This window comes from Conger conger, chromosome 2, assembly GCF_963514075.1.
Source record: "Conger conger chromosome 2, fConCon1.1, whole genome shotgun sequence".
NCBI lineage: Eukaryota > Metazoa > Chordata > Actinopteri > Anguilliformes > Congridae > Conger > Conger conger.
Genome location: NC_083761.1, coordinates 75,717,406 through 75,744,549, shown reverse-complemented (window position 1 = coordinate 75,744,549; position 27,144 = coordinate 75,717,406). Strand labels below are relative to the sequence as shown.

At 42.1% G+C, this 27,144-nt stretch overlaps 2 protein-coding genes across 9 annotated transcripts in view; both read left to right on the top strand.

Annotated features, from left to right (window-relative positions):
* The window catches only part of LOC133119902 (cytochrome P450 2K1-like), a 34,035-nt gene extending 25,078 nt beyond the window's left edge, over positions 1-8,957 (top strand). For 2 of the 4 annotated variants that reach the window (XM_061230111.1, XM_061230113.1), the window contains exons 3-10: positions 1,817-1,979; positions 2,409-2,558; positions 3,527-3,687; positions 4,640-4,825; positions 6,229-6,370; positions 6,629-6,813; positions 7,581-7,722; positions 8,531-8,957. In XM_061230111.1, the coding sequence (XP_061086095.1) occupies positions 1,817-1,979; positions 2,409-2,558; positions 3,527-3,687; positions 4,640-4,825; positions 6,229-6,370; positions 6,629-6,813; positions 7,581-7,722; positions 8,531-8,718 (1,317 nt within the window). In that variant the 3' untranslated portion in view covers positions 8,719-8,957. Of the gene's footprint in view, positions 1-1,444; positions 1,672-1,816; positions 1,980-2,408; positions 2,559-3,526; positions 3,688-4,639; positions 4,826-6,228; positions 6,371-6,628; positions 6,814-7,580; positions 7,723-8,530 lie in introns of those variants that run through there. The other 2 variants (XM_061230115.1, XM_061230112.1) reach the window with 2 other exon arrangements.
* Positions 8,958-11,776: 2,819 nt separating this feature from the next.
* Positions 11,777-25,212, top strand: LOC133122997 (cytochrome P450 2K1-like). 5 transcript variants are annotated; one of them, XM_061233341.1, is made up of 11 exons: positions 11,800-11,874; positions 14,239-14,443; positions 15,676-15,868; positions 16,269-16,418; positions 18,087-18,247; positions 19,394-19,579; positions 20,352-20,493; positions 20,942-21,126; positions 21,400-21,541; positions 24,653-24,872; positions 24,981-25,212. In XM_061233341.1, exons 2-10 carry the CDS (start codon positions 14,252-14,254, stop codon positions 24,838-24,840), a joined length of 1,539 nt encoding a protein of 512 aa, XP_061089325.1. In that variant the 5' UTR covers positions 11,800-11,874; positions 14,239-14,251; the 3' UTR covers positions 24,841-24,872; positions 24,981-25,212. The 5 variants fall into 5 exon arrangements, with proteins under 5 accessions (XP_061089327.1, XP_061089325.1, XP_061089323.1 ...); XM_061233339.1 differs by having other exon boundaries at positions 11,804-11,905; XM_061233342.1 differs by having other exon boundaries at positions 11,804-11,905; positions 15,676-15,838; positions 24,981-25,210.
* Positions 25,213-27,144: the final 1,932 nt, after the last annotated feature.

The window sequence follows — 27,144 nt, the reverse complement described above, 5'->3', positions numbered from 1 at the left end:
ATGACGGTCAGTTTGACAATTTGATCTTACCTTATGTGCACAAGATATTATAGAAAAAATGTATAACTTTTCAGGACTCCAGGGGCTCCAGGGGAGAATTTGATCCCCATTACTAGGGGCGGCCTGTAGCGTAGTGGTTAAGGTTCCGAGGCTGTCACTTGGCAACTGGAAGCTTCAGCTCCCTCCACAGATTTTCGATGGGATTTAGGTCTGGAGACTGGCTAGGCCACTCCAGGACCTTAATATGCTTCTTTTTGAGCCACTCCTTTGTTGCCTTGGCCGTATGTTTTTGGTCATTGTCATGTCGGAAGACCCATCCATGACTCATTTTCAGTGTTCTCACTGAGGGAAGGAGGTTGTCGCCCAAAATTTCCTGGTACATTCATCCTCCCCTCGATACGGTGAAGTCGTCCTGTAGCGTAGTGGTTAAGGTAAATGACTGGGACACGCAAGGTTGATGGTTCTAATCCTGGTGTAACCACAATAAGATCCGCACAGCCGTTGGGCCCTTGAGCAAGGCCCTTGACCCTGCATTGCTCCAGGGGAGGATTGTCTCCTGCTTAGTCTAATCAACTGTACGTTGCTCTGGATAAGAGCGTCTGCCAAATGCCAATAATGTAATTTAATGTAATGTTCCCCGCTCGCACACCTGTTTGTCATTTCAATTCATTTGCCTGTGTATTTATACCTGTATGTCTCCATCAGTCCTTTGCAGATTGTAATGTGCTTCCAACATTTTTCTGTCTGCCTTACTTGTGTTCTGCTGTGCTGCAAAAACATTGGCGGTAAGAGCAGTTGTCTGGCAGTCGGAGGGTTGCCGGTTCAATTCAGCCGTGGGTATGTCGGAGTGTCCCTGAGCAAGACACCTAACCCCTAAATGCTCCTGACGAGCTGGTTGGTGTCGTGCATGGCAGCCAATCGCCGTCAATGTGAGTGTGTGTATGAATGGGTAAATGACTAAATGAGAAGCATCAATTGTACAGCACTTTGGATAAATGTGCTAAATGCAATGATGTTTAAAAAAAGAAAACCCACTTGTCACTTGTATTTATAGAATTGTCATAGTACATAGTATGTACTTGAGCAACAATAATATCCATACATATACAATTTAAGGCTACACCTATTACTGCATGTATAATATTAAACACTGAATTGAAAAGCATTATTTTAGGTTTAGGCATTTAGTAGATACTCTAATCCAGAGTGACATTAGAGCAAATCCAGCACAAAATTTGGTCATACCCACAAGTTCCCACAAGTTAATAGCATATAATATAATATCTTGTGCACACGATATCATGTAAAATAAAGGGATATGCTGATTTGTGCAGCCTGCTTGTATCACACATGCGCGCACACACACACACACACACACACACAATCCCAGGAAAATGGAGCAAACGCAGTTGCATTTCCACTAGCATTGAGGCTACGCAATGTGGTCATCCAATTTTGCACAAGCCAATAAAGATCTAGTAAAGTAGCCAACATTAAATTCAGTGCACAGGAAATCATAAGTTGTTATCTGATGTCTGCATATTTTCTCTTGCAGAGCTGTTTTTATGGAAAACTCATTGACCCACTCTTCATTCTGCTCTTTGTTACCAGCGAATACCTTTACAGCTAAAAAATGTGATCTAGAGTCTAAATACCCTTTAAGCTTTGATGGTAATTAATATGCTACTTTACTACTTCATTCTGGGCCATTATGGGACAATAACACACCCCTCCCAGCCAAACAGAATCCAGTATTCACCCAGACCATGGTATTAACACAGACTAAATCCTATGAATTTATTTTCTGTCTCTACAGCTGTCTAAGAAATATGGATCTGTGTTCACTGTACACTTGGGCCCAAAGAAGGTGGTTGTCCTGGCAGGCTACAGGACAGTCAAACAGGCACTGGTCAACTATGCTGAAGAGTTTGGGGACCGGGAAATTCTACCCATATTTAGAGATATTTATAAAGAGCACGGTATGCAATCCAGTTCAATCCTGGGCATCTGTAGGTTTGACCAACTACATGCATTTATCCATTTGTCCAACTGGACATAGCCACAGTCATTGAGTGTTGAAACATGCTTTTTTCCCCCACAGTGATCAAAGGGCCAATAGGCTGTCTCTGCCGGGATGCTTTTGGCTCCAATTTATACATATATATATACAAGGCATATGGAAATCCAGTATTTTATACATATATTATTATATTTCCCTATAGGCAGTGACAGTGGTCCAATAAGTGAGTGTTTTGTCTTAACTGCTGAACTGAATAATACCAGACCTACACATTTCAAAACACCAAAGCAGTTGTTGGTTTTGTTGCGTAACACAAGATACAGCAAATATGTAAATATGTATGAAATACAGATGTTAGTTTCTGCCCCCACATTCTTCCCTCTCCCAGGTGTTATTTTTGCCAACGGAAACTCCTGGAAGGAGATGAGACGCTTCTCCCTCTCCACCCTGCGAGACTTTGGAATGGGCAAGAGGGGGAGCGAGGAGAGGATCATTGAGGAATCACGCCACCTCATCAAGGTCTTTGATAATTTCAAGGGTGAGAATGAATCCTGTCTGATGTCTATCAAAATATTTTGTAATCTCCCATTTAATTTATCCATAATTTGCAATGGCCAATCATAGTTATCAGTGCTGCTTGCTGCAACCTGTAGTACTTGATTGATTTGTGAGAGCGCAGACAAGTATGTAGGCTATTCTCCAAAGCATGTGATTTTTATTGCTTCTCCTTATCACAAAAATAACGTGCATACACAGATGGTAAAATGCTAAATGGCTGTGAAGAAATAAATGATTTGTGAAGTCAATATGTAAGCTGATTCCTGGCCAGAGAACATCACAAATTTCTTACAATAATGGTTCCTGAACTTGTTCCTGTGGACCTACTGTGTGCTGGATTTCATCCAACCAGTATTGCAACCTCTGAATTTTACCAAGCCACTAACTGTTCTTAATGTCACAATTTATATGTTCACGTCATTATAATCTACCAGCTAACCCATATTTTGTCAGAAATAGCTTGCACTATGGAAAGTTAAAGTTACATATTTGCATCCCTGTACATTTAACCATTTGGCAAATGCCAAGCCAAACCTAAATGCATCTGTGCACTGGTTTTAACAAGAGACAGCACACACAGGATCTCACAACTGAGTTTAGGATCCACTGTATTTATTACATGGAGTTATTTTTAAATGTATTTTTAGGCAGCAAGGCCATTGTGGAATTTGGAGCAGTGTTTTATTATTTTTTTTATCCTTCACAAAGGAGCTTTCTGGAGAAAAAGGACGGCGTAGTGGTTAAGGTACATGACTGGAACCCGCAAGGTCATGGTCCGATCCCCAGGGTAGCCACAATAAGATCCGTTCAGGTGTTGGGCCCTTGAGCAAGGCCCTTAACCCTGCTTAGTCTCATCAACTGTACGTCGCTCTGGATGAGAGCGTCTGCCAAATGCTATTAATGTAATGTAAAAAAAAAACAACTATTATTTCCTTTCTTGGTCTGAAGGTGAGCCTTTCAACACCGTTCAGCCAGTGAATTACTCCGTCTCCAACATCATCTGTGCCATCATGTACGGCAGCCGCTTTGACTACGCTGACGCCACCTTCCAAAATATGGTCAACAGGGCCAATGAAAATGTCCGGATTCTTGGTTCAGTTGAAATACAGGTACTGGTGCTTTTATGTAATTATCCCTCCAAATAAAGGTAGAAGCGTTGGAATAATTCCTGGGCAAGGCAATACAACATTGGGGCAACCAAGTGGCATAGTTTGTAAAGACTGGAGCCATTTGTCCCCATTGGTCAAACATTACTATTCTGGAATAATCCTGTAATAATGTCTTAAGGGTCAAAAATGACCTGCCACTATTTTTAACAGTAAAAAAAACACCTATATGATGTTGAAATTTCATGACAAAGTTTGTGATGAGTGAGTTTGTTTCTTAGATCTGGGGTTTAAAATTCAATTAAGCTGCTCTATTTTATGGATTTGGTGAAGGCGGATCATTTTTTACCCTTAGGACAAGGGGAGTATACAGAATGTTAAGACTACACAAGGCTTAACCCTTTAAATGGTTAATAGGTTAATAGTTACAAATATAAATATTGGATTACATTCTAAATTGTCAGAGATGTACAGGATGTTGTTCTCGTCTACTCTGTAAATATTTCATTATTTATTATTTTATTTTATTTAAACTGAGACACAATGTAATTTGTAATTGTGGGGAATGTATACATAAATACAACAACAATTTAAAATTAAAATAAGTAGTTATCAGTAAAATAACAAAGATAATATTCAAGATTCAGAATGAAACGATATAATCATTTTAAATAGTAATTTAAAATACATAAATAAATAAAATTAGTTAAATTGGCATCTTGAAATGTTCACTTGTCAGGCTAACCAAATTATTTGTTATCACTTTGAATTAATTCATGTACACTAAAGTATTCAGTGTATATACTCCATATAGGTGACAGAGAGCTGAATCCACAGGTGCAAGAGATGGTGTGATTATTTAAAAAAATGTTTAAAGTGTTTGTGTGTATGTTTTCTTGTTAAAATAAATAGTAGAAAAAAAGAGCTGTTTCGGGTTTTGGGTTGGTTACTGCAGGTGTACAACGCGTTCCCCTGGCTGCGCTGGTGTTGTAGCTGGTTGTTGGTGAATCGGACCCAGACTTTGAAGAACGCCAAAAGCAACATTGAGGAGATTATAGGGCTGGTGCTGGGACTGAAGGACACACTCAACCCCCAGGACCTCAGGGGATTTGTGGACGCCTTCCTAGTTCGACAGCAGGAGGTAAGGAGAGGGATAACTTGACCCTGGGGTTGAATTGAACTGCCCTCTGCCTCTTTCTTAACCACAAGCCTTCATCATATCAAAGTAGATTCACTTAGCAAACACTCAAATTCCAAGAGATTTCAACATATATTGCATTCAGACAGGTATTGTGACTGGGAAAGGCATGCAAATATACACACCACTGGTGAAGTTGTCACTTCAAAAATATTCTGTGTGTGTGTTGTGTGAATGTATCCATTACTAGCTCTGCAGTTCTTTTGGGCTGTGGTGGTCATCAGTATGGTGGTCCACTTAAAATCAGCAGGGAGGTTGTTCCATGCATGTTGGAGAACTTTCCACAGTTCTGCAGACTTTGGTTGGTCCTTGCTTCTGATCTCAGCCTTGATCAAGTTTTTATGTAAAAAGTAGTCCATTGCTTTCAGTAATATGTTACTTTTTTAAATTAAATACAAAAATGTCTCGGTAAAATTAAATATTTTGGAAAATTCATATTTGGAAATCTCAAATGTGTTCTTTTATACTAACACACACAAAAAAATAAACATATATATAATAAAGTCTGGGGTGCCTAAGACTTCTGCACAGTTGATATGTTCAAATGTATGGGACAACTACTGTATACAGCTACTATATTTTTATTTAAATATTTCATCATTTTAATTTTTTTATTCAGTAATCTAATTTAGTCAGCCAAATGACATGTTTTTCCTGAAAACCTTTTATGGGTGCCCCTAACAATTCAGGTAAATAAAATCAAACAAAGTGAAATTGTCAATACATTTTTTAAATTTTTCATATTTTGTTTTTTCAACAAGATTTCTGTTAGATAAAAATGTGAATTCTTCATTTCATGGTTTTAAGCTGACCCCACTAACAAAGGTGGCAGAAATCGGTTGAAGAGTTTGAGTTTCTGGAGGGAAATAGAAGCAAGTTGAAAGAAATAGTTCTGCTGTGTCCACACCCCGGCCCCTAGCGGGCTGAGGAAGAGCGACACATCTTCAGGGTGTCTCATCTCTCTAAACGTGTCCGTGATTCCGAGCGTCCGCGGTGCTTATTGTGCAGTGATCAGCTAACCCTGCCAAGACCCTCCCTCTGGAGCAGCGAGCAAATTATGCCGCTCGATGTGACCCGGCCAAACTTTTGGCAGGACCGGGAATCGAAGGACTGCAGCGAACTGCAACCGCAAGACTGCTGCATCTGTTGTGCCACCATGTCCCCCAAGTTCTGCTGCGTTTGCAAACTCCTTCCTAGGCTTTCTGAGAAGTGACAAACAAGTCATACATATTTGACATCTTTAATAATTTATTTTATTAATTCATGTTTTATTATGGTTCTTTATTGTCTATTTATTGTCTATTTCTTTATTGTCTCTGTGGTGTTCTGTACCCTTTCCATCTCAGGAGTCAGACCAGCCAGGTTCCTACTTCCACAACAACAACCTGAAATTTACTGTCGGCAACCTATTCGCAGCAGGGACAGACACCACTGCAACCACCCTGAGATGGGGCCTGCTGCTGATGGCTAAGTACCCCCATATACAGGGTAGGGAAAACACACACACACACACACATTAGAATATCAGTGTTGGACTTTAGGATTTTTGATGAGAACTTAATCTCTCTCTCTCTCTCTCTCTCTCTCTCTCTCTCTCTCTCTCTCTCTCTCTCTCTCTCTCTCTCTCTCTCTCTCTCTCTCTCTCTCTCTCTCTCTCTCTCTCTCTCTCTCTCTCTCTCTCTCTCTCTCTCTCTCTCTCTCTCTCTCTCTCTCTCTCTCTCTCTCTCTCTCTCTCTGTGGGTGCAGACCAGGTTCAGGAGGAGCTGAATCAGGTCATTGGGGACCGGGAACCCCGGATGGAGGACCGGAGGAACCTGCCCTACACCGACGCCGTGATCCACGAGATCCAGAGAGTGGCTAACATTGTACCCTTGAGCATTCCCCACACCACCAGCTGTGATGTCACCTTCCGGGGATACTTCATCAAAAAGGTTTAATCACATCCCCTAATCTGTATCTTTTAATTTATCCCTCCCTTTCTCCTTCTCTGACCCCTGTTCTATCTCTCCCTCTCTTCCTGTACTTTCTGGTTAAAAGATGTCCGGCTTCAGAACAATGAACCCAAGCACAAACCCACAGAAGTTCCAAATCAAAGTCAAACGTAGTTGCGGTCACCGGCAGAGGGTCGATAACAGAAAGGCATACCAAACAATCAGATAAACCAAAGCGAAATCCAAAAGCACAAACCGGTAATCCAGTAATTCAAGAACAGCGGGTCAAACACAAACAGACGGGAACATGATAAAATCAGACAGGAAAAACACTGGAGAGAACGGCGGGAGCACATTACAATCAGGCAAAGACTTAGCAAAGCAGACAGGTTTATAAGGGGGAAATGATCAGGTGTGCACGATAACCAGGAAGTGAAAACAGGCAAAACAAATTAATGGGAAGACAGACTACGGAGAGCACAGAGGGTAACAAAAGGCAACATGCTGGGGACTTACACAGAAAACAGATAACAGAAAACAGATCATGACAAAAGAAAGGTTTTAAGGCTCAATTATTGACAGTCATGAGCACGGGTGAACTGATTCAACTCTTCTGTGAGCACCTTTGCTGCATTTTGTTCCATCCCTGGGGGGTTTCTGTGTTTCATATGTATATGTTCTTATGTGCATTTGTTTGTGCGTCTGAATATGTCTGCACATTTGTGTTGCATCGAGGCTAGGTACTCCTGCACGTCTGTGTGTTTCAGGGAACTATAGTGATCCCACTCCTGACGTCGGTGCTGCAGGATGAGGAAGAGTGGGAGACCCCCCACAGCTTCAACCCTGGCCACTTCCTGGATGAGAAGGGCTGCTTCATCAAGAGAGATGCCTTCATGCCCTTCTCTGCAGGTGCAGCACAGTGCAGTACATGGCAAAGCAAAGCTCTCTAATCATCTTTAACCAATGCAAGAATGCTGCAGATATGACGCATCTTCTTGATCAGGTTGCTGTTTTCATTCAGAGTGGGGACACTTGCAGGCTTTGGAAGATTTTTTCAGGGCTTCACACACTTTAGACAGGGTTTATGAACTAATTAATAGCATCTTTGTTGTACGTCGCTCTGGATAAGAGCGTCTGCCAAATGCCAATAACGTAATGTAATGTAATCTTGAGAAATAAATTCTATTTTTTGTTGGGTATGGCCAGGATGGACATTTTGTTGACTCAGAATAGGTTAGGTGGTATGGGTTTGCTGGACCCTGGATTCATTCGGAAATGGTTGCTCACTGAATTTGCGTATTTTACAATGGTGAACATTGTTCAGAGGGTTCTGAGGGATTTGGGGAGAGGGAGTTCTATGTTCGGTGTACTAGGAAGGGGCATTGGAACTGTATTTTTGAACCATTACTAATGTCTATTTTCTGTAACTGGTTGATTTGTAACTCTATTCTGTGATTGTATAGTTGTGTTGCTTGTTTTTTGTGGATGTGGTTTAATTTTATTTTGTTTTTTTTCTATTTCATTTTATTATTTTCCATTTTCTGTGTGCATGTTGGTGTGCTCGTGGGTGGGTATTTTGATAATGTGATCTTATAGATCGCTCTCCTTTAGCTGTATTTATTTGCTGTGATTGTCTCTCCTGTAGCTGTATTCATGAGCTGTGATTATCTACCTCATGTAGCTGTATTTAAGTGCTGTGATTATCTCTACCTCGCAGGGCGACGGAGCTGTCTGGGAGAAAGCCTGGCCAGGATGGAGCTCTTCCTCTTCTTCACCTTCCTCCTGCAGAGGTTCCGCTTCACACCACCATCGGGGGTGTCTGAGGATGAGCTGGACCTAACACCGACAGTGAGGGCCGTCCTCAGCCCTTCTCCCCACCAGCTGTGTGCTGTGAGCCGGGCCTGAACCCCACTCCAGCTGTGTGCTGTGAGCCGGGCCTGAACCCTCCTCCAGCTGATGGTTGTGAACCTCAACTTTTTTGTCTTTCCCCAAACCATTCTTGGTCATGAGTAATTGTATGTAAGTCTCTCTATGAATCCCTACTATGTTACTAAATGTGGCTCCAAAAGTCAGACCACTTCTGAAAATGCTTCTATTTTAGATTATTTTCTAATTTAATACAAACTTTTTCATTTCATATTATCAGCATAACAATAAAGTTGAGCCTTTGAAAAATTGACATGAATATCAGAATTTCTCACTATTTGGTATGTCCCCTTTTTGCTTTAATGGCAGTGGTAATTTGTGCAAAACCTGATTATCTATGTCATCCCAGCATTATTTGACAATGTTCCAAAGGGTGTCTTGTGATGTTACTGAATGCTTGGCTTTTATTTTAAAAATTATTATTTTTATTATTTTTTAAATGATATTCATGGGTCAGGGGCTCGTTTCACGAAAGCAATTTGCAAGGATTTTCACTCGCAGATCGCAATATCATATCAAAACCCCGTTTTTACGAAAATGCAGCCCTTGCGAATGACTATATACAGTGGGAGCAATAATTATTTGATCCCTTGCTGATTTTGTAGGTTTGCCCACTTACAAAGAATGGAACTGTGTAGAATTTTAATCATAGGTACATTTTAACATTGATGGACAGAATATCACAAAATAATGCACAATAACAACATCATATAAATTTTATAAATTTATTATCGTATTTTTGCATGAAATAAGGATTTGATCCCCTACCAATCAGCAATAATTCTGGCTCCCACAGACCAGTTAGTTTTCCATTAAGAAGCACTCCTACTCAACTCATTACCCGCGCGCAAGGTTCCTCTGCTGAGGAAGGCACATGTACAGGCCCATCTGAAGTTTGCCAAAGGACACCTGGATGATCCAGAGGAGGCTTGGGAGAAGGTGATGTGGTCAGATGAGACCAAAATAGAGCTATTTGGCATCGACTCGCCGTGTTTGGAGGAAGAGAAATGCTGAGTACAACCCCAAGAACACCATCCCCACTGTGAAGCATGGAGGTGGAAACCTTATGCTTTGGGGGGGTGTCTCAGCTAAGCGGACAGGACATTACATTATTGGAATTTGGCAGACGCTCTTATCCAGAGCGACTTCCAGTTGATTAGACTAAGCAGGAGACAATCTTCCCCTGGAGAAATGCAGGGTTAAGGGCCTTGCTCAAGGGCCCAACGGCTGTGCAGATTTTATTGTGGCTACACCGGGATAAGAACCACCGACCTTGCATGTCCCAGTTATTTACCTTAACCACTACGCTACAGGACGACTTCACCGTATCGAGGGGAGGATGAATGTACCAGGAAATTTTGGGCGACAACCTCCTTCCCTCAGTGAGAGCACTGAAAATGAGTCATGGATGGGTCTTCCAACATGACAATGACCAAAAACATACGGCCAAGGCAACAAAGGAGTGGCTCAAAAAGAAGCATATTAAGGTCCTGGAGTGGCCTACCCAGTCTCCAGACCTAAATCCCATCGAAAATCTGTGGAGGGAGCTGACGCTTCCAGTTGCCAAGCGACAGCCTCGGAACCTTAAGGATTTGGAGAGATCCGCAAAGAGGAGTGGACCAAAATCCCTCCCAAGATCTGTACAAACCTGGTGAAAAACTACAACAAACATCTGACCTCTGTGCTTGCCAACAAAGGTTTCTCCACCAAGTATTAAGTCCTATTGTTCTATGGATCAAATACTTATTTCATGTGAAAATATGATATAAAATTTATCAAATTTATATGATGTTGTTATTGTGGATTATTTTGTGATATTCTGTCTCTCAATGTTAAAATGTACCTATGATTAAAATTCTACACAGTTCCATTCTTTGTAAGTGGGCAAACCTACAAAATCAGCAAGGGATCAAATAATTATTGCTCAATGTCAAACTGATAATGACAAAACAGACCAATTGCTGTTTTTCTTCTGACTAACTGATCTACCTCCTTAGTATGACGTTGCAGCAGCTCAACTAGTCAGTGAGGCTAAACAGTAACTGTGGTTAAACGTCGGTCCAGCCCACAGAGAGAGTGGCTACATGTTCAATGAAGTGCAACATGCATCCATCGTAATGTACAATTTTATTATTTGCATGAAAACACTCCCATTAATGTGGTATTTTAGTCACATTATTAGCCAACTACAACTGTGCAATTATTAGCGTACATGATGCTTAAAAGATTGAGATGTAACTGAAGAGCAACAGCTGAGTTCAGAGACGTGCGGTCCTAACAGTGGTGGCCACTAGCGGAGCGAGATGACAACATCGATAGGTATAGTTAAGAGTGGTCCAGACCAACCTTGCGAAAGTATCACTTATAGAAGTAGAAGGTAGCCCAAACTTATGTAAGAATGAAACACGCTAGGTTAAGGTACAGCTTAAGGTATAAATTACGAACGACCTAGGGTTAAGAAGGCTTCGGGAAACGCAGCCCATAACGTTATCTCTGAGTAGGCTACATGAATAAATTTCTCCGTAAATTATAAGGTTATAATACAATAAAATAAAAACTTTATTTCATAACAAAGTCATTTGTTGGAAAGCAATACATATCAAAGAGAGCGAAAAAAACCATTAAGGTAGTCCAAATACATCCACTAAAAGCCAAGAACGAGTGGCCAGCTAGAATAGGTGGTAGCGTACAGGCTGTATTCACGAGTGTTTTTTAAACGTGGTTTGAATAAAGAAACGCCACTCTATGCGACAATGTTTTGGGTTACGGCCAACTTAGCTAAAATGTAGCGTCAGTATGAAGTGTGCAGCCGAACAAATACACAACCTTAGTTTAAAACTGGTTACAACGTGACATTTAGTGCGGAATTTACAACTTGCAATCAAACTTACGTTACTTACGTGCAACAGGCTGCTGTAGTTCAGTCGCGCTGCCTGAGAGACTCAAGTTCGAGCCTTGCCAGTTATGACAACATACAGTGAGTACGCGCAAACTCGTATTGCTAGAACTGATAGCTAAGGCACGGTATGACGGGGGCGGGGCAATTTTTTGACTGGTGCCATTTTGAAATGTGTTTTTTATATCCGCACACAAATATCTCTCAACTGGAGTCTTTTGTCTTCTGGGTTAAGTTAGGTATAAGGACCGAGTAGCGTGTGTGACTGGGGTAAGTAGGATAATGACTGAAAAACTGTATTATTGATATTAATGCTACTACTTATGAAATAATTTATAACCACCTTCCATGGTCAGGTCTGCAGCCCAAAGAGTAACCGATTATAAAAATGTGACATAATCGAATAAAAATTTTTTTTTTAAACATTTGAAAATATTAAAAGAACAGGTAACAGAAAGATGAACTGTTTATTCGCCTTTCTGTTTGGTCATAGGCTAAGTTTGCTTTGAAATGATTGTATATTTAGTTTACTGTTCTGCCTGAGCAAATGCAGAGTTGTCAGGGAAACGGGACTGCATTCATTTCCCTAAGATTTCTCGAGAGGAATTTTCTTGTGGTTTCTCATCTCAGACATTTTACTGGTGTCTTGCATAGTTAATACGGTTACTTGGTCCAGCTATGTAAGCAGTATGGAATTGTGAGCCTTCCTTCCAGTAACATGGAAATACCTGTGGATGCCCTGACACGGTTTTTATTTTCATGCACTTGTTTTCCGTTGTCTTCTCTACATTGTCTGAGATTTCGTTTATTTTCAGCTTGTTACTGTGTTCTCTATCTTAGGTAAAATACAAAAACAATTGATGTTTAAAAATAGAATAGAATTGTCCTTGACGCTTGACTTGGAAGGGCACGAGACGCGAATAGCGAATAGTGTTTTTTTGTTTTTTTTAAACGTTTTTTTAAACGTGTTTTTTTAAAGAAATGTCACTGTATGCGACAATGTTTTGGCTTACGGTCAACAACCTTACGTTATAATGGTGCAACAGAATGCTGGAGTTGAGTAGCGCTGCCTTAGAGAGAGAAGCCTTGCATGATCCCTGCTATGACAACATACAGTGAGTGAGTCACCATGACACTGCCTGCTCTATCTTAGGTAAAAGAAAAAAACAATTGATGTGTAAAAAATATTTTTTTAAAGTTGTTTTTATAGAATTTTTCTCCTTTAAAAATATATTCGTTCCACATCTGACATGGTTTGTACAGCTTGAGCAGCATAAACCTAAATGAACAGGCATTAATATACAACTCTTGGCTACACCTATTACTGAATGTATATTAAACACTGAATTGAAAAGCATTCTTTGTTTTAGATGAGGGTGAATTCAGGTAATTTGGGACACTATGGTGAGGGTTGACTCAGAAACTGCATTATAGAAAGAAGGACATGCAGGGTAGGCTGATTGGGGAGTCTAAATTGCCCGTAGGTATGAGTGTGTGAGTGAATGGTGTGTGTGTGCCCTGCGATGGACTGGCGACCTGTCCAGGGTGTATTCCTGCCTTTCGCCCAATGTATGCTGGTATAGGCTCCAGCCCCCCTGCGACCCTGTCCAGGATAAGCGGGTTAGGATAATGAATGAATTAATGAGTTCCTGGCACATACACAAAATTTGGTCACGCCCAAAAATGTGCCTCAGCTCCTCACAAAGGGTATTTAACTCTAGTCATAGCACATGAAAAAACAGTTCAACAGGTTCATCTGTTCATGTAAAAATGCATGCATATGAGCAAGCAAACAAAAGTATCAAAATTATGCGTCTTATCCGTTTGCAATTACCCAAACAGTTGTGACAGAGATGAGGCAGTTCAAAAAGAGAGTCCAGGCAAAGGGTCGGTACACAAGCAAACAGGTTCAGCAGGGATAATCCAATAAGTGTTCGATGTCACAAGCAAAGGGTCAAATACAAGCGGGCAAATCAGACACGAACAGAATCCAAAGAATGAAGTCGAAAAACTAAAACAGGTTGATACACAGCGGTTCAAAACTAGACAGACGGAATCAGAAAAATGCAGAAGTCGAACCGGGTATCAATCAGAAAATAACGCTGGTAGGTATGGGATAGACACATAAAAATCTGGCAGAGATAGGTTTATATAGAGAGATAACGAGGGGAAATAACAATCTGCACAATAACAAGGAAGTAAAAACGAGTGAATGGGGAGACAGACTCCTAGAACTAGACTCCTAGAACGCTAACAACTTGGACAAAACCTGGACACTGAAAAACACAGAACCTGAAAACTAGGTATCTAGCTTGCTATGTGTATGTCTAACAATAAAGTTAAGCAGGCTATGCTTGAAGTGTTTGTGTTTGTCAGTTTTGGTCCCACCCACTGGCCTCAGGTCTGCTGTGTTTTTGCTCTGGAGTGCTGATGCTGTCGACTCTCTTTCCCTCCACCCATCAGAGTGCTGCTACTACTGCCGCTATTAAAATTCCCCATCTCTCTTCTTCTCTCTCCCTCTCTGGCAAATGAGAGAAATTATTACTATTGCTACTAATCTCTCTCACTGTATCTATCTCTGTCCTGTGTTTGGGGCTGATCAGTTCATCAGGAACCATGTTGGAGGAGCTTTTACCCCAGATGCCCCCTCCCTTGACCCTTCTGGGGGTGGTGCTGGTGCTGTTTTTGCTCTACCTGCTTTCCTCCACGCCTGGGCCTGGAAAAGACCCACCAGGACCCAGACCCCTGCCTCTCCTCGGGAACCTGCTCCACCTGGACTTGAAACAGCTCCATGTGTCTCTCTGTGGGGTAAGGACTGAAAAACTGTATTATTATTATTATTATTATTATTATTATTATCATATCTAATTTCTTATTCGGCAATTAAGTTTGAGGAAATCTGTGTCCATCCAATCCTCTGTGACATTTTTTGTGCTGACATGGATCTACGTATCATCGGCGTAGCAGTGAGAATTGAGACCATGGTGGTGAATTATTTGATCAAGAGGAAGCATGTAGATATTTAATAGAAGGGGGCCCAGAACTGATCCTTGGGGGACACCTTGAGGGATAGGGGCTGTGGAGGACCTGTGATTGCCTAAAGTGATTAAATGTTGTCTCTCAGCGAGGTATGATGTGAACCAGGCAGGAGCAGTATCAGTTAGACCGATGACGGAGTGTAGACAGGAGATAAGGATGTTGTGACTGATGGTGTCAAAAGCAGCACTGAGTTCAAGGAGGAGGAGGATGTTCAAAGAGCCAGTGTCAAAACTCTGATGAGTGTGGTCTTGGTGATGTGTAGTGGACAGAAACCAGATTGGAATGGACCAAAAGCCTTATTGCTGGACACATGCCAGGTTCTGTATTTTTCGTTGTCGAGGCTTTGTCTAAGTGCTTAGCGTTTCCATGTTTTGTTACCCTCTGTGCACACCGTAGTCTGTCTGTCAGTTCAGTTCACTTCATTAATTCGGTCCACCTGTGTTTCATTTCGTGATTGCACTTGTGCACTTATGCACTTGTAAGTCGCTTTGGATTAAAAGCGTCTGCCAAATGACTAAAATGTAAATGTAATGATTGTTTCCCACACCTGATTGCCATTTGCCAAAAACCCCTTTGTTTGTCTAGTTCTTCACCAGATTGTTATGTGTCCCGACCATACTCTCCAGCACTATATTCTGATTGATAACCGTTGCGACCTGTTTTGTTTTCAACTCCGGCCTTTAGCTTATCCCATCTGTCAACTTTGGGAGCGCTGTTTATCAACCTTTTTTTGTTTTTCGACCTCTATCTTTGGATTCTGTTTTTGTCTGCTCTGCCTGCTTGTTATCGCCCTTCACCTGTGACCACGACTTCGTTTTGGATTATCCTGGTTATCTCTGTTTGCTGGTGTATTGACCCTTTGCCTCCAATCAGCGATGCATATTCAACCATGCCATTATATAAATGAATGTAATCAACACCTACAATCCAATTGGAATCGAGTATTCACCCAAACCATGGTATGAACAGAGACTAAATCCTGTTATTTCCTGTCTCTCCAGATGTATAAGAAATATGGGTCTGTGTTCACTGTACACTTGGGCCCAAAGAAAGTGGTCGTCCTGGCAGGCTACAAGACAGTCAAACAGGCACTGTTCAACTACGCTGAAGAGTTTGGAGACCGGGAAATTGCACCCATATTTAGAGATGCTTTTAAAGAGCATGGTATGCAATCCAGTTCAATCTTGGACATCTGTAGGTTTGACCAACTACATGCATTTATCCATTTGTCCAACTGGACATAGCCACAGTCATTGAGTGTTGAAACATACTTTTTTCCCCCACAGTGATCAAAGGGCCAATAGGCTGTCTCTGGCGGGATGCTTTTGGCTCCAATTTATACATATATATATATACAAGGCATATGGAAATCCATTGTACATATATTATTATATTTCCCTATAGGCAGTGACAGTGGTCCAATAAGTGAGTGTTTTGTCTTAACTGCTGAACTGAATAATGCTGAACAGACCTACACATTTCAAAATACCAAAGCAGTTGTTGGTGTTGTTGCGTAACACAAGATACAGCAAATATGTAAATATGTATGAAATACAGATGTTAGTTTCTACCCCCACATTCTTCCCTCTCCCAGGTGTTATTTTTGCCAACGGAAACTCCTGGAAGGAGATGAGACGCTTCTCCCTCTCTACCCTGCGAGACTTTGGAATGGGCAAGAGGGGGAGCGAGGAGAAGATCATTGAGGAATCACGCCACCTCATCAAGGTCTTTGAGAATTTTAAGGGTGAGAGAGAAATCAGCCTGGATTCAATCACAATATTGTTGTAATCTCCCATTTAATTTCTCCCTAATTTGCAATGGCCAATCATAGGACTACTTGCTGCAACCTACAGTTCATGATAGATTTGAGAGAGAGCAGACAAGTATGTAGGTTATTCTCGAATGCATGTGATTTCAGTCATTTCTTCTTAACATAGAAATAAAATACTAACACAAACGGTAAAATGCTCAATGATTGTGAAGAAAAAAAATTTGTGAAGTCAATACAGTACTGTGCGGAAGTCTTAGGCACCTATATAATAATCTGTAATTCTTTCAAAAATAATTCAATGAGAGGTCCTAAATAAACGTACTATACATTTTACATTACATTTTAGTAATTTGGCAGAATAGTTAAAAACTGAATCAAATGATTTTTTGTGACCACCCTTCAGCATTAAAACTGCATCACTTCTCTGAGATAGCCAACGCTGTCCTGCAGTTCTTTAAGATAATCAGCAAGGAGGTTGTTCCATGCATGTTGGAGAACTTGCCAGACTTTTGTTGGCTCCATGCTTCTGATCTCAGACAGCCTTGATCAAGTTTTTATGTAAAAAGTAGTAAATTGCTTACAGTAATATATTACTTTTGTAAATTAAATACAAAAATGTCTCTGCAAAATTAAATCTTTTAGAAAATGAATATTTGGAAATCTCAAATGTGTTCTTTTATACACACACAAAAAACATATATATAATAAAGTTTAGGGTGCCTCAGACTTCTGCACAGTACTGTATACAAGCTGATTCCTGGCCGGAGAACATCACAAATTCCATTTCTTAGAGGAATGGTTCCTGAACTTGGTCCAAGGCGGCACGGATGGTGCAGTGGGTAGCAAGGACTCCACTGTGCGGAGTTTGCATGTTCTCCCCGTGTCGCATGGGTTTCCTCCCACAGTCCAAAGACATGCAGGTTAGGCTGATTGGAGAGTCTAAATTGCCCGTGGGTATGAGTGTGTGAGTGAATGGTGTGTGTGCCCTGCGATGGACTGGTGACCTATCCAGGGTGTATTCCTGCCTTTTCGCCCAATGTATGCTGGGATAGGCTCCAGCCCCCCAACGACCCTGTTCAGGATAAGCAGGTTAAGATAATGGATGGGATGGATGGATTTCTTCCAATCAGTATTGCAACCTCTGAATTGTAACAAGCCACTAAATGTTCTTAATTTCACTACTTATATGTCCACTTAGTTATGATCTACCCTCTAACCCATATTATGTCTGAAATAGGTGAGCGCGCTATGGAATGTCTTTGTATCCTTGTACATTTAACCTGTAAGATCATTGTTGAATGAAATCAATTATACACTGTAGACATTGGATAAATTGGGGTCTTAATTGCTGAAAGAGAGTAAGTCTGCTCACTGAAACTGAAACATTTGTGAAACAATCTACTTGAAACAAAGCAAATGCCAAGCCAAATCTAATCTGTGCACTGGTTTTAACAAGAAACAGCACACAAAGTCAATCTCACAACTCAGTTTAGGATCCACTGTAAGTACTCCATGGAGTTATTTTTAAATGTGTTGGAGGCAGCAAGGCCATTGTGTAATCTGGATGAGTGTTTTTTTTAAATCCTTTAAACAGGAGCTTTCTGCGGAAAAAAACATATTATTTCCTTTCTTCGTCTGAAGGCGAGCCTTTCGACACCATTCAGCCAGTGAATTACTCTGTCTCCAACATCATCTGTGCCATCATGTATGGCTTCCGCTTTGACTACGCTGACCCTGCCTTTCAAAAAATGGTCGACAGGGCCAATGAAAATGTCCGGACTGTTGGTTCATCTCAAATACGGGTACTGGTGCTTTTATGTAATTATCTCTCCAAATGAAGGTAGAAACTTGAAGCTTTGTAATTATTCCAGAGCAAGGCAATAATACAACATTTGGCATAGTTTGTAAAGACTGGATAGTAAAAAGTGACCTGGGTAAAAAGTGACCTGCCACTATGTTTAACGGCAGAGAAAACCCCCTAAATGATGTTGAAATTTGATGACAAAGTTTGTGATGAGTGACAGGTTCTTTCTTCATGCAAAATAGATTTAGGGTTTCAAATTCAATTAAGCTATTAATTGATAGCTTATTTACACCCTTAGGGAGTATACAGAATGTTAAGACTACACAAGGGTTAATATGGTTAATAGGTTAACAGTTACAAATATAAATATTGGATTACTTCCAAAATTGACTTGCAGGATGTTGTTCTCGTATTTGTCCCAGGTCTGTCCTCATATTTCGTATGATGACATGGCTCAGGCAGTAAGAGCAGTTGTCTGGCAGTCAGAGGGTTGCCGGTTCGATCCCCTGCCCGGGCTGTGTCAAAGTGTCCCTGAGCAGGACACCTAACCCCCAAAAATGCTCCTGACGAGCTGGTCGGTGCCTTGCATGGCAGCCAATCGCCGTTGGTGTGTATGAATGGATGAATGAGAAGCATCAATTGTACAGCGCTTTGGATAAAGGCGCTATATAAATGCCTGCCATTATTTATTATTTTCCATTAAACTCAGAGACACATTGAGAGTAGTAGAGTCTTTTGCAATTGTGCCGAATGTACACATAAATAGAACAATTTGAAAGGGAAAGTAGTAATAAGTAGTAATAAATAAAATAACTAAATTAACAGGATTCAAAAGGAAACAATACAATCATTTAAAATAATAATTTATAATATATAGAAAAATAAATGACATTAAAATGATATCTTGTAACATTCACTTGTCTCATAACACTCACAAGTCAGGCTAACCAAATTATTTGTCATTACTTTGAATGAATTTATGTACACTAAATTATTCAGTGTATATACTCCATATAGGTGACAGAGAGGTGAATCCAGAGGTGCAATTGATGATGGGGCGATTATTAAATCATGTTTGTGTGTATGTTTTATTGTGAAAAAAATATAATAAAATCCTGATCCTGTTTTGTGTTGATTACTGCAGCTGTACAACATGTTCCCCTGGCTGCGCTGGTGTTGTGGCCGGTGGCTGGTGAATCGGACCCAGATTTTGAAGAACGTCAAAAACAACATTGAGGAGATTATGGGGCTGGTGCTGGGACTGAAGGACACACTGAACCCCCAGGACCTCAGGGGATTTGTGGACGCCTTCCTAGTTCGACAGCAGGAGGTAGGGAGAGGGAGAACTGGACCCTGGGGTAGAATTGAACTTCCCTCTGCCTCTTCCTCAACCACAAGCCTTATATTACAGTAGATTCACTTAGCAAACACCAAGCAAATTCCAAGAGATTTCCACATAAATTTCATTCAGACAGGTATTGTGCCTGGGAAAGTCCCATGGGTCTGTAGTGGTAAAAACCATGAGAATCAGCATGGTGTTCCACTTAAAATTGCTTGATAAATACTAAAATGTATAGTAGGCTCCAGCATTATTGGCACCCTTAATACATCTTTTTATTTAAATATATTTCCTCTCACGTTTAAATGTTTTTTATTCAGTACTTTGATTTGTCGTTCTGAATAAGAACTAGCAAGTGATTGATTGACAGTTTGCTAGCAACTGTCTGTAGTTACTTTTGCTGGCAAAATGTCTACCTTAGCTTTCTAACAAGTTTTCTGTTGGATAAAATTGTGAATTCTTTATTTCATGGTTTTAAGTTGGCGTGACCACACTACTAAAGTTAGCAGAAATCGGTATAAGGCTTCTCTAATAAGTTTCTGGAGGGAAATGGAAGTCACTTCAAGCAAGTTGAAAGAAGTAGTTCAGCTGTGTTTGCAAACTCCTTCCGAGGCTTTCTGAGAAGTGCCAAAAAAGTATCTTACTGATCATGGGCTGTAATACATATTTGACATCTTTAATAATTTATTTGATAAATTCATGTTTTATTATGCTTCTGTTTTCTTTATTGTCTCTGTGGTGTTCTGTACCTGTTCCCTCTCAGGAGTCAGACCAGCCGGATTCCTACTACCACAACAACAACCTGAAATTTACTGTCAGCAACCTTTTTGGAGCAGGGACAGATACCACTGCTACCACCCTGAGATGGGGCCTGCTGCTGATGGCCAAGTACCCCCACATACAGGGTAGGGAAACACACACACACACACACACACACACACACACACACACACACACACACACACACACACACACACACACACACACACACACACACACACACACACACACACACACACACACACACACACACACACACACACACACACACATTAGAATATCAATATTGGGCCTTAGGATTTTTGATTGTGTCGGCCTGTAGTGTAGTGGTTAAGGTAAATGACTGGGACACGCAAGGTCGGTGGTTTGAATCCCAGTGTAGCCACAATAAGATCCACACAGCTGTTGGGCCCTTGAGCAAGGCCCTTAACCCTGCATTGCTTCAGGGGAGGATTGTCTCCTGCTTAGTCTAATCAACTGTACATCGCTCTGGATAAGAGCGTCTACCAAATGCCAATAATGTAATGATCTCTCTCTCTCTCTCTCTCTCTCTCTCTCTCTCTCCGGGTGCAGCCCAGGTTCAGCAGGAGCTGAATCAGGTCATTGGGGACCGGGAACCCCGGGTGGAGGACCGGAGGAAACTGCCCTACACAGACGCCGTGATCCACGAGATCCAGAGAGTGGCTAGCATCATACCCATGAGCCTCCCTCACACCACCAGCTGTGATATCACCTTCCAGGGATACTTCATCAAGAAGGTTCAATCATCTCCCCTCTTTTGTATATTTTCATTTATCCCTCCCTTTCTCCTTCTCTGATCCATATTCTATCCCTCCCTCTCTTCCCCTATTTTCTGGTTTGGTGCTCAATTATTGACAGTCATGAGCACGGGTGACCTGATTCAATTCTGAGCAACTTTGCTGCATTTTTCTCCATCCCTGAAGGGTTTCTGTGTTTTTCATGTGTCTGAATATGTGTGCACATTTGTGTTGCATGTAGGCTACATACTTGTGCTTGTCTGTGTGTTTCAGGGAACTATGGTGATCCCACTCCTGATGTCAGTGCTGCAGGATGAGGAAGAGTGGGAGACCCCCCACAGCTTCAACCCTGGCCACTTCCTGGATGAGAAGGGCTGCTTCATCAAGCGAGATGCCTTCATGCCCTTCTCTGCAGGTACAGCACAGTGCAGTACATGACAAAGCTGTCGTGTTTTCACTGTGTAGTCTTTTGTCTTAGTGCATCGCGTTTCAATGTCTTAATACCCTCTGTGCACACCGTAGTCACCCTGTTATTCGTTTCACCTGCATTTTCACTTCCTGATTGTTTACCATACCTGATTGCCAGTTCCTCTTGTTACCTGCATTATAAAAGCCCCTGGATTTGTACGTCTCGTCACCAGATTGTGTCTTCATCATACTCTCCAGAGTTATTATCTGATTGATTTCTGTTATGACCTGTTTCGCCCCGACTTCTGCATTTTGCTTTTCCCGTCTAGTTTGGATCCGGCTTTACAACTTTTGTTTTTGGATTCTGTTTTTGTCTGCTTTGCCTGCCTGTTATCAACCCTTCCCCTGTGACCATGCCCCCGATTTGGATTATCCTCACTGTTCATGTTTGCTGCTGTATTGATCCATTGCTTGGACACTGTACTACGAACTGCCGTATCCCTTCTGATTCCATTCGCTGGCTCTCAACCTCCACCTGTCTGACCTGCTTTATTCATAATAAAGACTTTGTTATAAAATCTACATCTTGGTCTCGCATGTGGGTCTGGTGTTCTACAAGCCTGATAGAACAATCTGGCCAGAATGGTCCCAGCAAGCCCAACCCCGGCTATGGAGACTCCAGGGACAACGCCTGGGAGTGCACAAGAACAAACTTTGCTCTCTAAGCCAAGACGTGAACTCCTTACTCCACCAGGTGGCCACATTGGCTAATACCCTGGCAAGCTCCTATGTCTCCACGCCTCCACCTGCTCCTGCGCAGGAACCGGTCCCGTCCCGTCCGGAGCTCTGCCTGCCACCGCTGGAGCACTATGATAGTGAACCCAAGCACTGCGCCTCCTTCCTGTCCCAGTGCTCTTCGAGCTCCAACCTTCCACCTTCCCCACCGAACGGTCCAAGGTGGCTTATGTCATCACTCTCCTGTCTGGTCGAACCCGGGAGGGGGGAACTGCCTTTTGGGACTCTGGCGCCCCTGAATGCTACAACTTCGCCCCCTCCTCCACCACCATGAAGAGGGTGTTTGATTGGGCCGTCCTCCGTTTGGCATCCGCCAAACCTGATATAGCTGAATTTGTGGCCGCCTCTCCCAAGTGTTCCCGGGGGAAGTCCAGTAACCAGCGGCCCCAGGGACTCCTCCAACCACTGTCTGTTCCTCGTCGCCCATGGTCCCACATGGCTTCATCACCGGTCTACCCGTCACCAAAGGAATATCCGTTGTCCTGATGGTGGTAGAGCTGTTGAAGAATGTTTTCAAAATATGGGCACTTCATCGCCTTACCCAAGCTTCCATCATTTAAAGAGAAGGCCAAACTCTTAGTTCTCCATGTGCTCCGCCTGCACGACCTTCCCCTGGAGGTCACCTCGTACCGAGGCCCTCAGTTCTCCAGTCAGTTCTAGAAGGCCTTCTGCATGCTCATCCAAGGTACAACTCTCGTCCAGCTTCCACCCCCAGACTAACAGGCCAATGGAGCATCTCAACCAGGAACTGTAGAAGAAGCTTGACTGTATGGCGGAGAAATCTCCAAGTCCTAGTGTAACCATACAGATACAATCGGAACCCTCGAAGAATACATCAACTTCCAAACTAGTACAACAATACAATAGCTAATACAAAAAAATATATATATATATATATATATATATATATATATATATATATATATCTATACAACTATATAAGTGCCATTACAGTCTACGGCATATATAAGGCTAATCATGGTGCTAGGTTAGGGAGGGAAAGGTGTAGCCTGAAGAGATGAGTCTTCAGTCTGCGCTTGAAAGAGGTCAGAGACTGTTCTGACATCCACCAGGAGGTCATTCTACCACCGTGGGGCCAGGACAGACAGCAGTCGTGAGCGAGAAGTGCAGGTGTGGCAAGGGGGAGGCGCCAGACGGCACAAAGTGGCAGAATGGAGGGGTCTTCCTGGTGTATAGGTCTTGATAAGTGATTGAATGTATACAGGGGCTGATCTCTTAACTGCCTGGTACACGAGCACCAAAAAATTGGAGAAGGGAGAGGTTAGAGCAGGGATGAAGATTACCTCTGTCTTACCTGGGTTGAGTTTTAGATGGTGGTTGCCCATCCAGCTCTGGATGTCTCTCAGGCAGGCGGAGATACGGGTAGAGACCTGTGTGTCTGATGGGGGAAAGGAGAGAAAGAGTTGGGTGTCATCGGCATCACAATGATATAAGATGCCATGAGCAGAGATAACAGGGCCAAGGGATCTTGTGTAAATGGAGAAGAGGAGGGGTCCGAGGACTGTTGCCCGTCTCCTCCACTGGATTGTCTCCATTTGCCTGCTGCCTGCGCTATCGGGCTCCTATGTTCCCTGAGGAGGAGAGAGAGGTTGCTGGTGGCTCAGCTCCTCATTCGGCGGGCCCGTCAAACCTGGAAGAGGGCCGGAACCGCGCTTTTAAAGAGTGTCTCTGAAATGAGGAGTGTGGCCGGACCCCCGCTACACTGTCGGCCAGAAGGTCTGGCTGTCATCCAGGGACATTCCCCTCCACTCAGCCTGTCCCAAGCTTACCCCCAGGTTCATTGGCCCCTTCACCATCACCCATGTTCTCACCCTCTCTGCAGTCAGACTTTTTTTTTGTTAAGTGTGAACATCTGGAGGGTGTATTGCTTGGGAGTGGTGTATGTTGTTGGGTAGTACTCTCACACACTATATGCAGTATTCATGGTCCAATACGCAACATCTGAAGAAATAAATGAGTAGCTCTATTACATTTTTTGTTGGGTAAGGCTAAGACAACTGACTCGGCTGACTTGGCAAAAGAGTTGAGGCGGTATGGGTTCACAGGACCCTTTGCATGTAATAAGGGGTTCATTCGGAAGTGGTTGTTCATGGAATTCGCATATTTTACAATGGTGAACAATGTTCAGGGGTTCTGGGCGATTATCTATTTCTCCGGTAGCTGTATTTATTTGCTGTGCTTATCTCTCGCCTGTTGCTGTATGTATGTGCTGTGTCTATCTCTCCTATAGCTGTATTTAAGTGCTGTGATTATCTCTTTCCTGTAGCTGTATTTAAGTGCTGTGATTATCTCTTGCTCGCAGGGCGACGGGCCTGTCTGGGAGAGAGCCTGGCCAGGATGGAGCTCTTCCTCTTCTTCACCTTCCTCCTGCAGAGGTTCCGCTTCACACCACCACCGGGGGTGTCTGAGGATGAGCTGGACCTGACGCCGACCGTGGGGCTCTCCCTCACCCCTTCCCCCCACCAGCTGTGTGCTGTGAGCCGGGCCTAAACCCCACTCCAGCTGTGTGTAGTGAGCCGGGCCTAAACCCCACTCCAGCTATGTGCTGTGAGCCGGGCCTAAACCCCACTCCAGCTGTGTGTAGTGAGCCGGGCCTAAACCCCACTCCAGCTGTGTGCTGTGAGCCGGGCCTAAACCCCTCTCCAGCTGATGAGTGTGAACCACACCTTTTCTGTTCTTCACCAAACCTTTCTTGGTCATGAGTTACAATAAATGTTTATCTGGATATGAGTGTCTGCAAGATTATTAAATATACTGTATGTCTCCCCTGCACAGCTGAGGGCACATTCATAAGGGGTAAAGTATGTTTTAAAATGTTGCTAATGGGTTAGATGCTCAAAATATATGCAATATTACCACATAATATCATCATGCATGTTTCTCATTCATTTTATACATTTTAATTTGTTTCCTGACTTGACTGAATTGAAATAGACCCTGACTTAAGCTCATATTTTTACAATTTTTTGAAACATATTGAAAATATGTTTTAGCCATGTTCAAACACACCTTTTCAGACTATACCTTAGTACTCCTTCCTGATTTACCCACCCCCCCTTCCAAAATCCCTCTTGTGATGTGATGAAACCAAAGTGTGTAAAATACCCTGTAAAAAATGAAATATATATACAGTATGTCTTTGTCCCAAACGTCATGGGTCATATGTGTTCCGACCAGAAGAGGCCGCCACAAAACTAAATGTTTTTCAGCTGTAGCCTTTAGTGTGGAGAAGCAACCAGAAGTCTGCAGCCACTAGAGGCATGGAATGGAATTATGGTTTTGGAAAGTGGTCATACTTACAAGGAATTCTTCATTGGTGGCATTTAATGTATCAGCTAGTGGCGTTTTTCTTTATCTTACTTTATCATAGGGCGGTTACAAAATGGGTCTCACTGCCACACCAATAAAGCACCCTCCACTGTCCCATTCACAGCTTCTCTCCTTCTACCAGAGCATAGCAGAGACTTCATGGCTGTCTTTATGGCATACTGATTACTTTATGGTTTACTTAAGCATTATGGAACGAGAACCCGTCGCTGTGCCAATATCCACAATATTCCACTAGGGTTGCCACATTTCATTTGTAAAAACCGGGACATTTGACGCGCCATTAGTGCTCTCTTTTGTCGGAGTTGTACGTTCTATATAGTTGTACGTTTGTTTTGTTTTTTTTGCTGCTGGTTACTTCCCTGATTTTGTTCTCTCGTCCTCCACATCCGTCTCTCCCCAATTTTATAAAACCGACAAAATAAAAAATAAATAAATTAGAAGTATTAGGCTAGTAGCTAGCTGAACTTTCCTATGGTGGGGTCGTTGAAGTGAATGCACGCGCCAGACTGACAGCCCGTGCAGCAGTTGCTAGGTGATAAGGTAAACTTTTGTATTTCTGCTACCAATTAAAATGAAGTATAGGCATATGGCCAATCGTCGCTGTGCTTTATTCATGTTTTACCTGTTTACAGACAAGGGATTGGATGTCTAAACGTAAAGAGGAAAAACCAGAATAGCAGGAGAAGAATCCGGTTTTATTTGGAACTCTGACATTTAGAAGTACAAAAAACTGTGACAATAGGTGTCCCGGGACACTGACTCACACAAGTCATTTGTTTAGGTATTGAAATAATGAGAGTTATGAGTGATCATTTGCTTCGCCGGGGTTTGGTGGTCTTGCTGGTATTTCGATCCACTTTTTTTTGATGTTGCCTAAAAGTTTTCTTTTTTCGTTCCTGCTCCTTTCCAAATCAAAGGACACTTTATACTCAGTAATTCTATTTGAATTAATTACGTTCATTTCAATTACAAATTAGATAACAGTCATCTACATGCACGGAGTAATTTTAAAAGATGTGTGAACATTCAATTTAGCCTTTCTTATATCATGGATATTGGCACGCTGGAATGCAAACTGACCAATAGAAACAATGGACCGGATCTATCTGTTGTATAATTATTAATTAGTTGACCTTCAACAGTGGCAGGATATTAGGAATGGCTGTAGGTAGTGAAATTAGTAACAATTTTACATTATTTTTGCAGCATCTCGACAGTGCTGATCCAGAATCATTGATACATTGGTCTTTGCATGCATATCAACTTGCCTCATGCTCATCTCAAGTTGGATGTGAAACCATCAGGTTAAAGGGGGTTTCACCAAAAAATGTAACTAAGGTATGTTTCCACCTTTGTGCTGGAGTATCTGTCAATCAAGTTTTGCTGAAATGGTTGTGTAGTTACATTAATGGCATTTGGCAGACGCTCTTATCCAGAGCGACGTACAACAAAGTGCATTCCCAT

Excerpts from the sequence above, each read along its gene's own strand:
- LOC133122997 (XM_061233341.1), top strand. The coding sequence starts at position 14,252 with ATGTTGGAGGAGCTTTTACCCCAGATGCCCCCTCCCTTGACCCTTCTG. Across the intron at positions 16,419-18,086 it reads GGTCTTTGAGAATTTTAAGG|GCGAGCCTTTCGACACCATT; the intron begins GTGAGAGAGAAA and ends CTTCGTCTGAAG. Across the intron at positions 19,580-20,351 it reads TCCTAGTTCGACAGCAGGAG|GAGTCAGACCAGCCGGATTC; the intron begins GTAGGGAGAGGG and ends GTTCCCTCTCAG.